The sequence below is a fragment of the Limanda limanda genome, chromosome 15, assembly GCF_963576545.1.
Source record: "Limanda limanda chromosome 15, fLimLim1.1, whole genome shotgun sequence".
In the NCBI taxonomy this organism is placed as follows: domain Eukaryota; kingdom Metazoa; phylum Chordata; class Actinopteri; order Pleuronectiformes; family Pleuronectidae; genus Limanda; species Limanda limanda.
Genome location: NC_083650.1, coordinates 4,710,763 through 4,724,825, shown reverse-complemented (window position 1 = coordinate 4,724,825; position 14,063 = coordinate 4,710,763). Strand labels below are relative to the sequence as shown.

At 42.2% G+C, this 14,063-nt stretch overlaps 2 protein-coding genes across 2 annotated transcripts; both read right to left on the bottom strand.

Moving 5' to 3' along the window:
- Positions 1-3,321: 3,321 nt before the first annotated feature.
- Positions 3,322-6,463, bottom strand: LOC133020219 (uncharacterized). The gene has a single exon (XM_061086699.1). It carries the CDS (start codon positions 6,120-6,122, stop codon positions 5,283-5,285), a length of 840 nt encoding a protein of 279 aa, XP_060942682.1. The 5' UTR covers positions 6,123-6,463; the 3' UTR covers positions 3,322-5,282.
- A 2,681-nt stretch (positions 6,464-9,144) lies between these two features.
- Positions 9,145-9,930, bottom strand: LOC133020981 (uncharacterized). Its single transcript, XM_061087752.1, has one exon. It carries the CDS (start codon positions 9,928-9,930, stop codon positions 9,145-9,147), a length of 786 nt encoding a protein of 261 aa, XP_060943735.1.
- Positions 9,931-14,063: the final 4,133 nt, after the last annotated feature.

Here is a 14,063-nt window from a genome sequence, read left to right as displayed (position 1 = left end):
GTACATTTACTGGATGTGCGGTGGCATGACGGGGTCACCTCCACCTTGGGAATGGGCACCTTCTTGATCACAGCAGCCTTGTACACTTGACTCTGCGGCTCGTTGTTGATCTCCACCTTGTATTCTCCCCCGTCGCTTTGCGTGGTTTTGCTGACGGTCAGCTGTGCGGTGCTCTCGTCCAGTTCGGTCCGTCCTGGAAACGAGCCGAAGACCTCCTTCTCCTTATTCACCCACTCCACCACCAGGTTCGTGTTGTGGGTCCACACGATGCTGCTGATGACGTCTTTGTACTTCGGAGGAGTCAGGACCAGGGGTTTTCCGTGCTCGATGTACCGTGGTGGACCTTGGCCCAGCACGGAGCTCGTGAGGGCGGCGAGCAGCAGCACCGTGACGGGCCCGGAACTCGAGTGTCCATCCATGTCCACGACTCAGAACCGGAGCGACTCAAACTTCATATAAGCCTCAGAACACGGGCTGTGAGGCGGACACTCCCTGAGTCTCTTGCCACTGATGGAAGTAGGAACTTCCTTTAGCGCGGCACCGCCCTTCTCCGTCCGGGTTCAAAATCACCAGGCACCGGTAGTTCTTCAGCTCTTTGTGCCTGTGCCTGATTTAAAATATATATCACAGCACATTTTTTTAGAGTTCAGAGTTTAAAGACGATTCTATTTCTACGACTCAGTCAGTTTTTTAACGGACCGAGAATAAACCGAAAGTAAAAAGAAGCTTCACGTGACTACGTTTCCTACCCGGCCTCTGATTGGCCAACACTTGTGGCTTCCTGTCTGATTGGTTGGAGTTTGGTGAGTATCATGCTGAGCCAATCAGAAGAAGGGTCCTGGGATGAACCTGGTACAGAGGCAAGCGGTGCCGACCAGTGTGTGTGTGTGTGTGTGTTTGTGTGTGTGTGTGTGTGTGTTTTTGAGCACCTGGTCTACCTCTCAGTTCACTGCAACCATGCATAAAATGATATATAAAAGTAATAATGCATTAATAAAAATGAATCCAAACAGAGAAAATGTAATGATATCTCCTCCCTAAATATAAGGCCTGTATGCAAAGTTATTCCCTTGTGTGTTTATGTGAGACAGAGACACACACACACACACACACACACACACACACACACACATCTATCGTTTAAACATGATTCCACATACTTCAACACTGATCATAACATTATGATCAATGCATTCTACAGCCTGTCCCGCTCTGTCTTATATTATATTACTGGGTTAGTTTATTGATACAATGTGCGCATTGACCCGTTCATACTGTTCATATTTCATGCCTTCATTGTATAGTCAGGGTCAAAATAATTCCCTCATAATAAGCCTGTATACGGAATTGGAACTACAGATCTGTTTAGACTAAAACCTTTGCATGTATTAGATAACATTATTCATAACAGTATTATTATTATTATTATTATTATTATTATTATTATAAATCAAAATAACTCCATGAGCTTGAGTAAAAAAATTATGTACTGAAATAAATTAGAAAAACTCCCTTTCAGCTGACATATCTGAGCCGCCATAACTTAAACCTGACGCCACAATATTATCACTGATCATAACATATGTAAACTATTTTATTTAGTGACTTTATTATTGAGGGTTAATGTGTAGTTCCTGTTGTAAGCTGGTTGTTTGTTGGGACTCTTATTTTGAAAGGGTTTGTTTAACGGAAGAGGGTTCTGTGAACAGAGTTGTGAAATGTGACCAGTGCCTATAGCATGGAGCGAAACCTTCATTTATATACAACAATATTAATATTATTCCAAATGTACACTTCAGACTAACTCCACGAGTTTGATTAAAAAAAGAATTTACTGAAATAAATAAGAAACTCCCTCAGTAGGTGTATCATCCCCATGGCAACCAGGCATTTTAGATTTGAACCAAAAACTCCACTGTTGCTGGGATCAAATGGACGACCGGATCGATGAATCTGATTGGCTGTTGACTTTCTGACTGCACTCAATCCTGAACTTCAACTCTGCTCCACCTCACTAATCTGTGTCTGAGGTACGGGAAGCATCGCTCTATGGAAATTTAGCCAGCATGCCAACTTATTCACTTTAGGCTCATAATTTAAGTTTAAAATGAAAATACTGTAACATGATAAGTTAGCTGCTGTTACCTGCTCCTGCTTAATGTTGATAATGTGCTGGTTTGTGTGCTGTTGCTTTCATGACAAATGTGTGAATAGTGTTGCTGGCTTGTCTTGTGTTTATGCTGCTTAACTTTGATTGCGGTGGTATTATTGTCATTATAAATTGCCATTTAAATGAATGAGTGAGAAGCTTGCTTGATGCTAAGTAGCGTTAGCTCGCCTCGTCGGACCGGCCAGTTTGGAAAAAGCCTTTAGCCACAGACTATTTTCACATCTAAGTCGCTAAATATTGTGAGTGAGTGAGTAGGCGTCGATAACGGTAGCCATAAATATTTGAGTGTGGAGCTGCTGGTTTAATGGACATGGGGAGTTAGGACTAGGGAGTCGCAGACCAAGTAGTACACCGGTTGACTTTGGCCCAGCTCGGAGATCGTGAGGGCGGGGAGCAGCAGCACCGTGACGGGCCTGGAACGTGACTGTCTATCCATGTCCGCCACTCTGAACCGGAGCGACTCAAACTTTATATATGCCTCAGAAAACGAGCTGTGAGGCGGGAACTGCGTTTCCTACTCAGCCTCTTATTGGCCAACACGTGTGGCTTCCTGCCTGATTGGTTCGGGTCATGAGATTATCATGTTGAGCCAATCAGAAGCATCAGACGCTTCCCACCTCCACAGTTTCATCACTCTCAAGCCGGCCATACCTTTCCTCCTCCCAGACCTGCACATGCCACAACACACAACTCAGGAATTAACTGACACTCCTCACACTGTGTGTGTGTGTGTGTGTGTCCAGTGTTTGTTGATGAAACATATACAGATTGGGTAGGCGGGCAGCTCCACTGTACACGGCTACGTTAAGCGAAGAGTGACACATTCTTACATTACCTTTCATTTAGCTGATGCTTTTATTCAAAGCTACTCACAATAAGTGCATCAACCATGAGGGTACAAACCCAGAACAACAAGAATCAAGAAAGTACTATTTCTTCAAGAAAGCCAAACTACAAAGTGCCATTTAAGTGCTACTAAATTGTTAGTTTAAACACTTATTCAAGGTATATCCGTATCATGTGTGTTTTTAGTTTGCGGCAGAAGATGTATAGACTTTCTGCTGTTCTGATGTCATTGGGGAGCTCATTCCACCATTTAGGAGCCAGGACAGCAAACAGTTGTGACATTTAAAAAAAACACAAATCTACAATTTATACTATCACAACAAAAGAAATTTTATTTCAAGGCACACAACTCTACAGCGTAAAACATTTTAAATGCGAGAAACTATAAATAACAAAGACAAAATGGAGGTTTTCATAACAGATATCCAGTTTGTTAAGAGAGGAAGTGGTTTTTTAGAGCAGACAGGGATTAACTTTAAGCAGTCAGTGCATAAGACATGGTTAGATAATGACTTGGTTGGTGAATTTAATCACACACATGTGTCTTAATGTTTCACATTGACCCTGTACGTGCATATTGCGGGAAAAATAATCAGAAAAATGATTCTGACTCGCGACAAGCTGAGTTTTAAAAAATACATTCAATTATTCTGCCTCAAGTGAAGGATAAAAATTGATAAAAGGAAGAAACATTAGTTAACAAACATAAAATTGCACATAATGAGCCAGGAACTATTTTCACCTTCAGTTTACATGGTTGGGTCACAGTTGTGCAGCAGTGGAAGATAATGAAGATCATTTACTCAGGATTACAACTTTGAAGTACTCATTCCAGTTTCCATCACAATAATACTCTGATTACTCCATCAACATATCGAATAGGAAGTTATTATATTGGTACTTGCATTTACATGGACACCAAAACATTGACTATTGGCCTTATTAAGAATAAGACAATAATATGAATATAATGTTGACCCACGTCGTTAATAGAATATTCCATTCATAATCCTGGTGACTTGTTAAACTGATGATGTCACATGTCAACATTGAGTCCACTATGTCATTTGTCTGACATTCCCACTAGAATTTTAAAACTCCAAACTGGAATTATTTAATGCCTGATACTTTCATTTACCCTTCTGAGAGTTTTCTGTCTGGTTTTAACAAACTTTACAATGCTCTTTGTTTTTTAATCTTGTTCACACTCAAATCCAGGACACATGTTGTCATCAGTTGGAAACTGTCACACAAAATGCTGTGAAACCTCAAATGGGACATTACAATGAGATAAACACATAAACATAATGAGGCTAAAGTCAGAATACTCCATAGTTCTTAGTTTGATAATTGATATGTCTGAGTATGATCTCATTCAGGGTCAATTCATCAGAACATGCCCTTTACATGCAGTACCTAACTCAGATTGTCTTTTTCTGGTTAATGTCAGAATATTGGTGTCCATGGAAACGTGTCTAAGTTATTAATTCACAGGCTAAGTTGAGGAATGTGATGTCATTAAAATTGACTCTCCCTCACACATCAACATTTCAATTCAAATTATTTTTGAAGACCTTTTACTCAGAGGCTGCAGGGAGACACTGGCTCTGACATTTGTTCTCACATACAGAACATTTAATCTGAATATCAGATTAGTGAAGGTCTGAAAGCAGCTCAAGTTCATTTTGATTCCCTGATTTTACATAAAATTGTTAAATATTTCTAAACTTTTGTTTTAACTACTTTGGTTTCAAAAAAAGCATAATTTCTTCCACCACTGACACACTATGAATTGAGACGGGCAGTTACTGAATTATTTTTCTTAAACATCTCATATTTAAAATACCATGCAGCTACAGGCTGTACACAGGTGGTTGCTTAAAAAAATAAGGACAATATAGTCAGATTATAAAATGTCTCAGCTTCTGCCCTCAGCTCTGCTGTTGTGACTTTATATAAAAACTGAAAAGTCCTCTGCAGCAGGAAGAATTCAGGGATGAAGAGATGAGTTGTTGAAGGAACCAGAGACCAGATGTGATGCTGGAGCTTCATTAGCTGGACGGAGGTCGTGGTTTTGCTTGCGTTTGCTCGTTAGCAGAAACACGAAGAAACCACTGAACAGAGTCCTGTGAAGTTTAGAGGAGGGAGGGGGCACGACTTAAGGAAGAGCTCAATTCATTTTGGGGCCAATCTTGGCTTTTTTTCTTCCTCTCTCTGTTTCATAGAGAGGCAGACTGATGGCCTTGGTGGAGGAAGGTAAATCTCTCTAGTTTGGATTTTCTTTCAGGGGTTGATTAACAGATGGACTTCCATCTATTTCAGCTAAAGCAGAACTCCCGACCGCCCCAGAAGTATCTGAACCTGCAAAGAACTTCTTGATGGCTTCTCGCTTCCAAAATCCAAGTCCAAGTCCAACCAATACTACAAACACGATGGGCACTAGAATTGCAGCCACCTTGCCTTGATTGTTAGGTTCTGGGCCCGGGTTGTGCATTGGGTTATCAAGAGGGTCGCTCTCCACTTTACTGACTGGGTTCTTCATACTGCACGAGATCTGTTTGACAAGCTTCGTCTTCTCATCAGCGAGGAGGTTTATGGTTTGCGGCCCCTGCTCCCACTCACCTGAGTCCATCCTCCAGCTGTAGGTGAGGGGCTGAGTCCCGGCGGTGACTCCCTGACAGGTGAAGTTACAGTTCCCGGATGTGGGACCACATGACGGGGTCCTCACCACCACCTCGGGCTTGGGCACCTTCTTGATCCCAGTAGCCTTGTAGACTTGTGGCTGGATCACGTTGTTGATCTCCACCTTGTATTCTCCCGCGTCGCTTTGCGTGGCCTTGTTGACGGTCAGCTTTGCGGTGCTCTGGTCCAGTTCGGTCCGTCCTTTGAACAACCTGTAGAACTCCAGCTCATTATTCACCCACTCCACCACCAGGTTCGTGTTGTGGGTCCACACGACGCTGGTGATGACAGATCCGTGCTTCGGGGGAGTCAGGACCAGGGACTCGCCGTCCGAGAAGTACAGTGGACCTTGGCCCAGCGCGGAGCTCGTGAGGGCGGCGAGCAGCAGCACCATGACGGGCCCGGAACTCGAGTGTCCATCCATGTCCACGACTCAGAACCGGAGAGACTCAAACTTCATATAAGCCTCAGAACACGAGCTGTGAAGCGGACACTCCCTGAGTCTATTTCCGCTGAGCAACACGAAATAGGAACTTCTTTCAGATCGGCTACACCCTTTTCCGCCCAGCGTCAAAAACCCCAGGCCCCGGTGATCCTTCCGCTGTCCGTGCCTGTGCCTGATTTAAGTTTCCATTAATTTAAAATATATATCACAGCACAATAATCAGAGTTTAGACTTTATAGACGATTCTATTCCTACGACTCAGTCACTTTTCAGACGGACCGAGAATAAATCGAAAGTAAAAAGAAGCTTCTCGTGTGTCTGTTTCCTACCCTGCATCTGATTGGCCAACACTTGTGGCTTCCTGTCTGATTGGTTGGAGGCTGGTCAGTATCATGCTGAGCCAATCAGAAGCAGGGTCCTGGGATGAACGGGGGGCAGAGGCGCGCGGTGACCTGCACAACACACAAGTCAGGAATTAACTGACACTCCTCACACACGGTCGGTGTGTGTGTGCGTGTGTGTGCGTGTGTGTGACCAGTGTGTGTTGATGAGGCATATACAGAGTGGGTAGGGGGGCTGCTCCACTGTACACGGCTACGTTAAGCAAAGAGCGACAAATTTTTACATTACATTTCATTTAGCTGATGCCTTTATCCAAAGTGACTCACAAGAAGTGCATCAACCATGAGGGTACAAACCCAGAACAACAAGAATCAAGAAGGCACTATTTATTCAAGAAAGCCAAATTACAAAGTGCTATAAGTAAGTGCCATTTAAGTGCTACTAAATTGTTAGATTACATACTTATTCAAGGTATATTCGTATCATGTGTGTTTCTAGTTTGCGGCGGAAGATGTATAGACTTTCTGCTGTCCTGATGTCATTGGGGAGCTCATTCTACCATTTAGGAGCCAGGACAGCAAACAGTCGTCACATTTACAACATATGAATAAATGAGTTGGATTGAAATAAACACAAATCTACAATTTATACTATCACAACTAAAGACATTTTATTTCAAGGCACACAACTCTACAGCGTCAGACATTTAAAATGTGAGAAATTATGAATAACAAAGACAAAATGGAGGTTTTCATAACAGATATCCATTTTGTAAAGAGAGGAAGTTGTTTTTCAGAGCAGACAGGGATTAACTTTAAATACAAAGAAGCAGCCAGTGCATAAGACATGGTGATAGTTAGATAATGACTTGGTTGTTGAATTTAATCACACACATGCGTCTTAATGTTTCACATTGACCCTGTACGTGCATATTGTGGGAAAAATAATCAGAAAAATGGTTCTGACTCACGACAAGCTGCGTATAAAAAAATACATTAAATTATTCTGCCTCTAGTGAAGGATAAAAATGTATAAAATGAAGAAACATTAGTTAACATACATGAGATTGCACATAATGAGCCAGGAACTCTTTTCACCTTCAGTTTACATGGATCAGTCATAGTTGTGCAGTGGTGGACGGTAATGAAGATCATTTACTCAGGAGTACAACTTTGAAGTACTCATTCCAGTTTCCATCAAAATAATACTCTGATTACTCCATCAACATATCAATTAAGAAGTTATTATATTAGTACTTGCATTTATATGGACACCAAAACATTGACTATTGGCCTTATTAAGAACAAGACAATAATATGAATATAATGTGGACACACGTTGCTAATAGAATATTCCATTCCTAATCCTGGTGACTAGTTACACTGATGATGTCACATGTCAACATTGAGTCCACTATGTTATTCCTCTGACATTCCCACTAGAATTTTAAAACTCCAACCTGAAATTATTTAATGCCTGATACTGTCATTTACCCTTGTAAGAGTTTTCTGTTTGGTTTTAACAAAATTTCAACTCCTCTTTTTTATCTTGATTACACTCGAATCCAGGACACATGTTGACATCAGTTGGTAACTGTTGCATGTCGATGACACAAAATGCTGTGAAACCTCTAATAGGACATTACAATGAAATTAACACATAAACATAATGAGGCTAAAGTCAGAATACTCCATAGTTCTTAGTTTGATAATTGATTAGTCTGAGTATGATATTATTCAGGCTCAATTCATCAGAGCATGCCCTTTACATGCAGTGCCTTATTCTGGTTAATGTCAGAATATTGGTGTCCATGGAAACGTGTCTGCTAAGATATTAATTCAAAGGCTAAGTTGAGGAATGTGATGTCATTTTAGACATCACATTCCTCTCCCTCACACATCAACATTTCAATTCAAATTATTTTTGAAGACATTTTACTCGGAGGCTGCAGGGAGACACTGGCTCTGACATTTGTTCTCACATACAGAACATTTCATTTCAATATCAGTTTAGTGAAGGTCTGAAAGCAGCTCAAATTCATTTTGATTCCCTGATTTTACATAAAATTGTTAAATATTTCTAAACTGTTCTTTTAACTACTCTGGTTTTTTTTAAAAAAAGCATAATTTCTTCCCCCACTGTCATACTATGAATTGAGACGGGCAGTTACTGAATTATTTTTCTTAAACATCTCATATTTAAAATAGCATACAGCTTCAGGCTGTACACAGGTGGTTGCTTAAAAAAATAAGGACAATATAGTCAGATGATAAAATGTCTCAGCTTCTGCCCTCAGCTCTGCTGTTGTGACTTTATATAAAAAACTGAAAAGACCTCTGCGGCAGGAAGAAGAATTCAGGGATGAACAGGTGAGTTGTTGAAGGAACCAGAGACCAGATGTGATGCTGGAGCTTCATTAGCTGGACAGAGGTCGTGGTTTTGCCTGCGTTTGCTCCTTAGCAGAAACACGGAGAAACCACTGAGCAGAGTCCTGTGAAGTTTAGAGGAGGGCGGGGGCACGACTTAAGGAAGAGCTCAATTCATTTTGGGGCCAATCTTGGCTTTTTTTCTTCCTCTCTCTGTTTCATAGAGAGGCAGACTGATGGGCTTGGTGGAGGAATGTAAATCTCTCTAGTTTGTATTTCCATTCAGGGGTTGATTAACAGATGGACTTCCCGACCTCCCCAGAAGTATCTGAACCTGCATAGAACTTCTTGATGGCTTCTAGCTGCCAAAATCCAAGTCCAAGTCCAACCAAGACTACAAACACGATGGGCACTAGAATTGCAGCCACCTTGCCTTGATTGTTAGGTTCTGGGCCCGGGTTGTGCATTGGGTTATCAAGAGGGTCGCTCTCCACTTTACTGACTGGGTTCTTCATACTGCACGAGATCTGTTTGACAAGCTTCGTCTTCTCATCAGCGAGGAGGTTTAGGGTTTGCGGCCCCTGCTCCCACTCACCTGAGTCCATCCTCCAGCTGTAGGTGAGGGGCTGAGTCCCGGCGGTGTCTCCCTGACAGGTGAAGTTACAGTTCCCGGATGTGGGACCACATGATGGGGTCCTCACCACCACCTCGGGCTTGGGCACCTTCTTGATCCCAGTAGCCTTGTAGACTTGTGGCTGGATCACGTTGTTGATCTCCACCTTGTATTCTCCCGCGTCGCTTTGCGTGGCCTTGTTGACGGTCAGCTTTGCGGTGCTCTGGTCCAGTTCGGTCCGTCCTTTGAACAACCTGTAGAACTCCAGCTCATTATTCACCCACTCCACCACCAGGTTCGTGTTGTGGGTCCACACGGCGCTGGTGATGACAGATCCGTGCTTCGGGGGAGTCAGGACCAGGGAGTCGCCGACCGAGAAGTACAGTGGACCTTGGCCCAGCACGGAGCTCGTGAGGGCGGCGAGCAGCAGCACCGTGACGGGTCCGGAACTCGAGTGTCCATCCATGTCCACGACTCAGAACTGGAGAGACTCAAACTTCATGTATGACTCAGAACACGGGCTGTGAGGCGGACACTCCCTGAGTCTCTTGCCACTGATGGAAGTAGGAACTTCCTTTAGCGCGGCACTTCTCCGTCCAGGGTTCAAAATCACCAGGCACCGGTAGTTCTTCAGCTCTTCGCGCCTGTGCCTGATTTAAAATACATATCACAGCACATTTATTCAGGGTTTAGAGTGTAAAGACGATTATATTTCTACGACTCAGTTGGTTTTCAGGTGGTTATAATAAAAATAGCATGAATAAGAGGGACGTTATTTAGGTTGAAGTAATAGGGAGGAACATTAGATCCAGCTCTCAGTTATTCACACATTGATATTTTTCAGAAAACAGTAAACCACCTGAAAACATCTGTTCTGGGTCCAATCTTCAGCTTCTCTTTGAATAAGCAATAAAGTCATCGAAACTTCTCCAATTGGAAAAGTACTGTATTTTATGCATCATATTAATGGAAAGAAATGGAAAAAGGTTGAGGATAGCTTATGATCTTTTAGTGCATGAGAGTAAGGACGGTTTCTTTATACTTTCAAGTATATTGCATACAAATTCTAAATAGATTACAAATAACTCTGAACACAAATGTTTTTAAACACAATTAGTTGAAACAAAATACAAAGTGCATCTTTCATTAAAAAATGAAGGCTCTTATAGAACTGACAGGCGTGGTGGCAGTTTCATATTGAAATCATTATGCAGCCATCGAGCCGTCAAACTAACCATACTCACTGGACTGATGTCTGAAGCCCAAAGGTCAGTAAGGACAAGCTCAAATCGTGGCAGCGGTAGCTCGTAGAGGCAGTTCTGGTGTCAACAGAAGCTGCCACTGATATTTAAGGGCAGCGGTCTTTGATGCCACACCGTTTTTAGGTAGATGCCTTTGATGCCACACCGTTCATAGGCAGATGCCTTTGATGCCACTGTTTGGAGGCAGCTGTCACTGCCACAGAATCCCCTCCCCCTGCCCCCCCTCACTAACGCTAGCTGCAAGCGACTCACATTTTTGCCATACACCATAATTCCTATGAGGAACTCTAAGGTGTTGGTAGTGATACCATAGTTGACCACGTGTGAGCATCGTGACATTAAACAGACCGTTTAAGCACAGACTGTAAATAATGTGGGACAACCTCCCGCTTCACAGAAATTAAATGACAAAAAACATTTGACAAACATTTAACGTAAATTTTTTTTGTTTTGTTTTCCAATCTGCTGACAAAGAGGAGGTGGGGTTTATGAGCAATCAAGACACTTTGGGTTCACTTATGGGAGCCGACATGTGTATTTACAACTTCACCAAACTTAAATTAAACAGAAGTGTACCTGTAACTCGCTCAGACTTAATTTTCTTAGTATCACTACAAAATACATTTTATTTCAAAGCACACAACTCCACAGCATCAAACATTTCAAATGTGAGATGCTATAACAAAGACAAAATGGAGGTTTTCATAACAGATATCCATTTTGTAAAGAGAGGAAGTTGTTTTTCAGAGCAGACAGGGATTAACTTTAATTACACAGAAGAAGTCAGTGCATAAGACATGGTGATAGTTCGATAATGACTTGGTTGCTGAATTTAATCACACACATGCGTCTTAATGTTTCACATTGACCCTGTACGTGCATATTGTGGGAAGAATAATCAGAAAAATGATTCTGACTCACAAACAGCTGCGCTTTTAAAAATAACTTCAATTATTCTGCCTCGAGTGAAGGATAAAAGTGTATTGTAATGGCATGTATTTCCCGTCTGTTTGATCATGATTGAATGACGATGTAACCTTTATCACGCTGCATCCTGTACTATTTGAATGTGTATTGACCTGATTAACATAGCCACTGTAACCTGATTTTCTCTAGACACAGCCCTTTACTACTGAATGCATATTGGTCCGATTGCTTTAACTAGGCACCTTTGTATTCATGTGATCAAAGGATCTCAACCTTTTCCTGTTTAACACCCCCATCCAGTATGTAAGTGGTTAGCCAAATGTATAAAGACAGTGAGCTGTTTCCTATCTGGTGTGCATTACTAAAAAACTAAACTCTGTGGTATGCACCATGCTCGAGCATTAAAGGTGACGATACTGTAAGAGTTTTTGAGACTCGTTTCTTCGTTGGTAGTGGGATTGTAGAAATTGCCACAACATTTGGGGGCTCGGTCCGGGATCCTAACTCAATCACGCTTCAAACCACTTTCAAGACCAAGTTTGAATCTGCGCGCAGTCGGTGAGGGATTGTTAGTTGCCCAAGAACCAGAAGTCTACCTCTCCTGAAGGGCAAGTTGTAATCGACTCCCAGGGTGAGAAGAAGCTGCTTGTGAGATTTTGGAATGAAGATTGTTTGATACGGATTTTAAATTAATTTTTTCCAACGGAGATACAGTGTTGAAGAACCAACAAACTGACGTCTGAGATGCAGTGACATTACTTAGGAGTGACGACCGATTGACAAAGGAATTAATGAGTATAATGTCAATTAATGTCATCTGATCTCTGTGCTGGTAAGTGAGTGACTGCGAATTTATCGAAATGGGGAAATTTGATAGCAAACCTTTGACTGAAGAGTGTGATCTAATGGGATGTGCAAAATTTAAGTGTGAGAAACATGATGATGGCTCCTGTAAACAGCTTCTGGTGTGGGTAGGAAAGTTTGCATTTTCTGAGAATGGTAGTTTTAGTATAAATCGAATACAGGCGCTACAAGATGAATTGGGTAAAATATGACAAAATGAAGGGTAAAACAAAAATAAATTAGATAGCATTGATGATGTGTGACTAAAAAAAAAAAAAAAAAAAAAAAGGGAAAAGAAACTGACAACAAAGTAGTGAACAGGGGGGCAAGAGGGAGGGAATGGGAAACTAATGATTGTCCTCAGCTCTCACATTCACACAGAACTGGATCTCCTTCCTGCCTCAGCCGCTCATCAAAGCCACCTGAACCAACAGCCTGCTATCTCATGCCAAGACATCCAAGGACCATCTGCCTCAACAGGACTAACCACATCACGCGCAGCATCCGCTCCAACCCCATATCACCAAAATTTGGATGAGTCCGCTGCAACCATCGCGACACAACACAGACTCAGCCCCATCTCCACAACAACAAAAGCACACGACGTCCACCATCTTCCAATGACTGAGGTGCAAAATCCAAGAGCAGACGGCGATGCAGTGATGTATGTCTACAGAGCCTGGACACCAGAGGAGATGCGCTGAATTTCCAGTGAACTGTCAGACAAAGCTACACAAGGAGGGCCTGCAGTTCTTGAAGTACTTGCCCACATTGTACAAAGGCAGAATTTGAGACAAACCAGAAGTCTCTTGCTCCACAGCATGAAACTAAAATTGGGCAGAGTATAAGGAGACTGGCCAGAGACACACATGTGCTATGACTGGAGAACAAATGCTGTTCGCGGACATGTGGAGAGACTCTATGAGAACAGCCTGCTGAAAAGGTGGTCAGATTGATTAAAGTCTTCAAAGAAAACCGCTGAATGTTGCCACCAGAAGAACCTGACAATTCTGCGAGAGACTGTATCAGAACAAGGCTGAAAAGGGGATCCACTGGACTTATTTTTCACGTATCCCAGAGACTGCACCGAGGATGACGCATGGCTTGCGGCAGAGGCGGAGGAGACTCCAGATTCAGGTGAACGCACCCCTAACACCACATACATGTACAAACATTACATAGAAGTGTTTTTTTTTAACATGACAAAAAGGCAAGTGGATCTGAAGTTTTACCTGAAATAACTCTACAGGTAGCAGGCAAAATATCACATTTCTGGTTGATTCTGGGGCCATAAAACAAATTATCTTCTAAATTGGGTGGTATATATATTTTCACTGATGGGGCAACAGGCACCACAATTAAATAATCATATACCACACAACTGTCTGTTACCAAAACAGATGGGGATATAAAAAGTCCTGTTGACTTGTAAATTTGTTAGCAAGACACCAAATGCGTGTTTTAGGCTTGATTTTTGCATTGTAAACAGGAAGGGGTTAAAGTCACCAGAACATGAGATATCCCAAGTGAATATGTACAACCAGATTATGGTCAGCCACTGTACGTA

Bases quoted from the DNA above. Each gene is read 5' to 3' on its own strand.
- LOC133020219 (XM_061086699.1), bottom strand. From the start codon at position 6,122: ATGGATGGACACTCGAGTTCCGGGCCCGTCATGGTGCTGCTGCTCGCC.
- LOC133020981 (XM_061087752.1), bottom strand. From the start codon at position 9,930: ATGGATGGACACTCGAGTTCCGGACCCGTCACGGTGCTGCTGCTCGCC.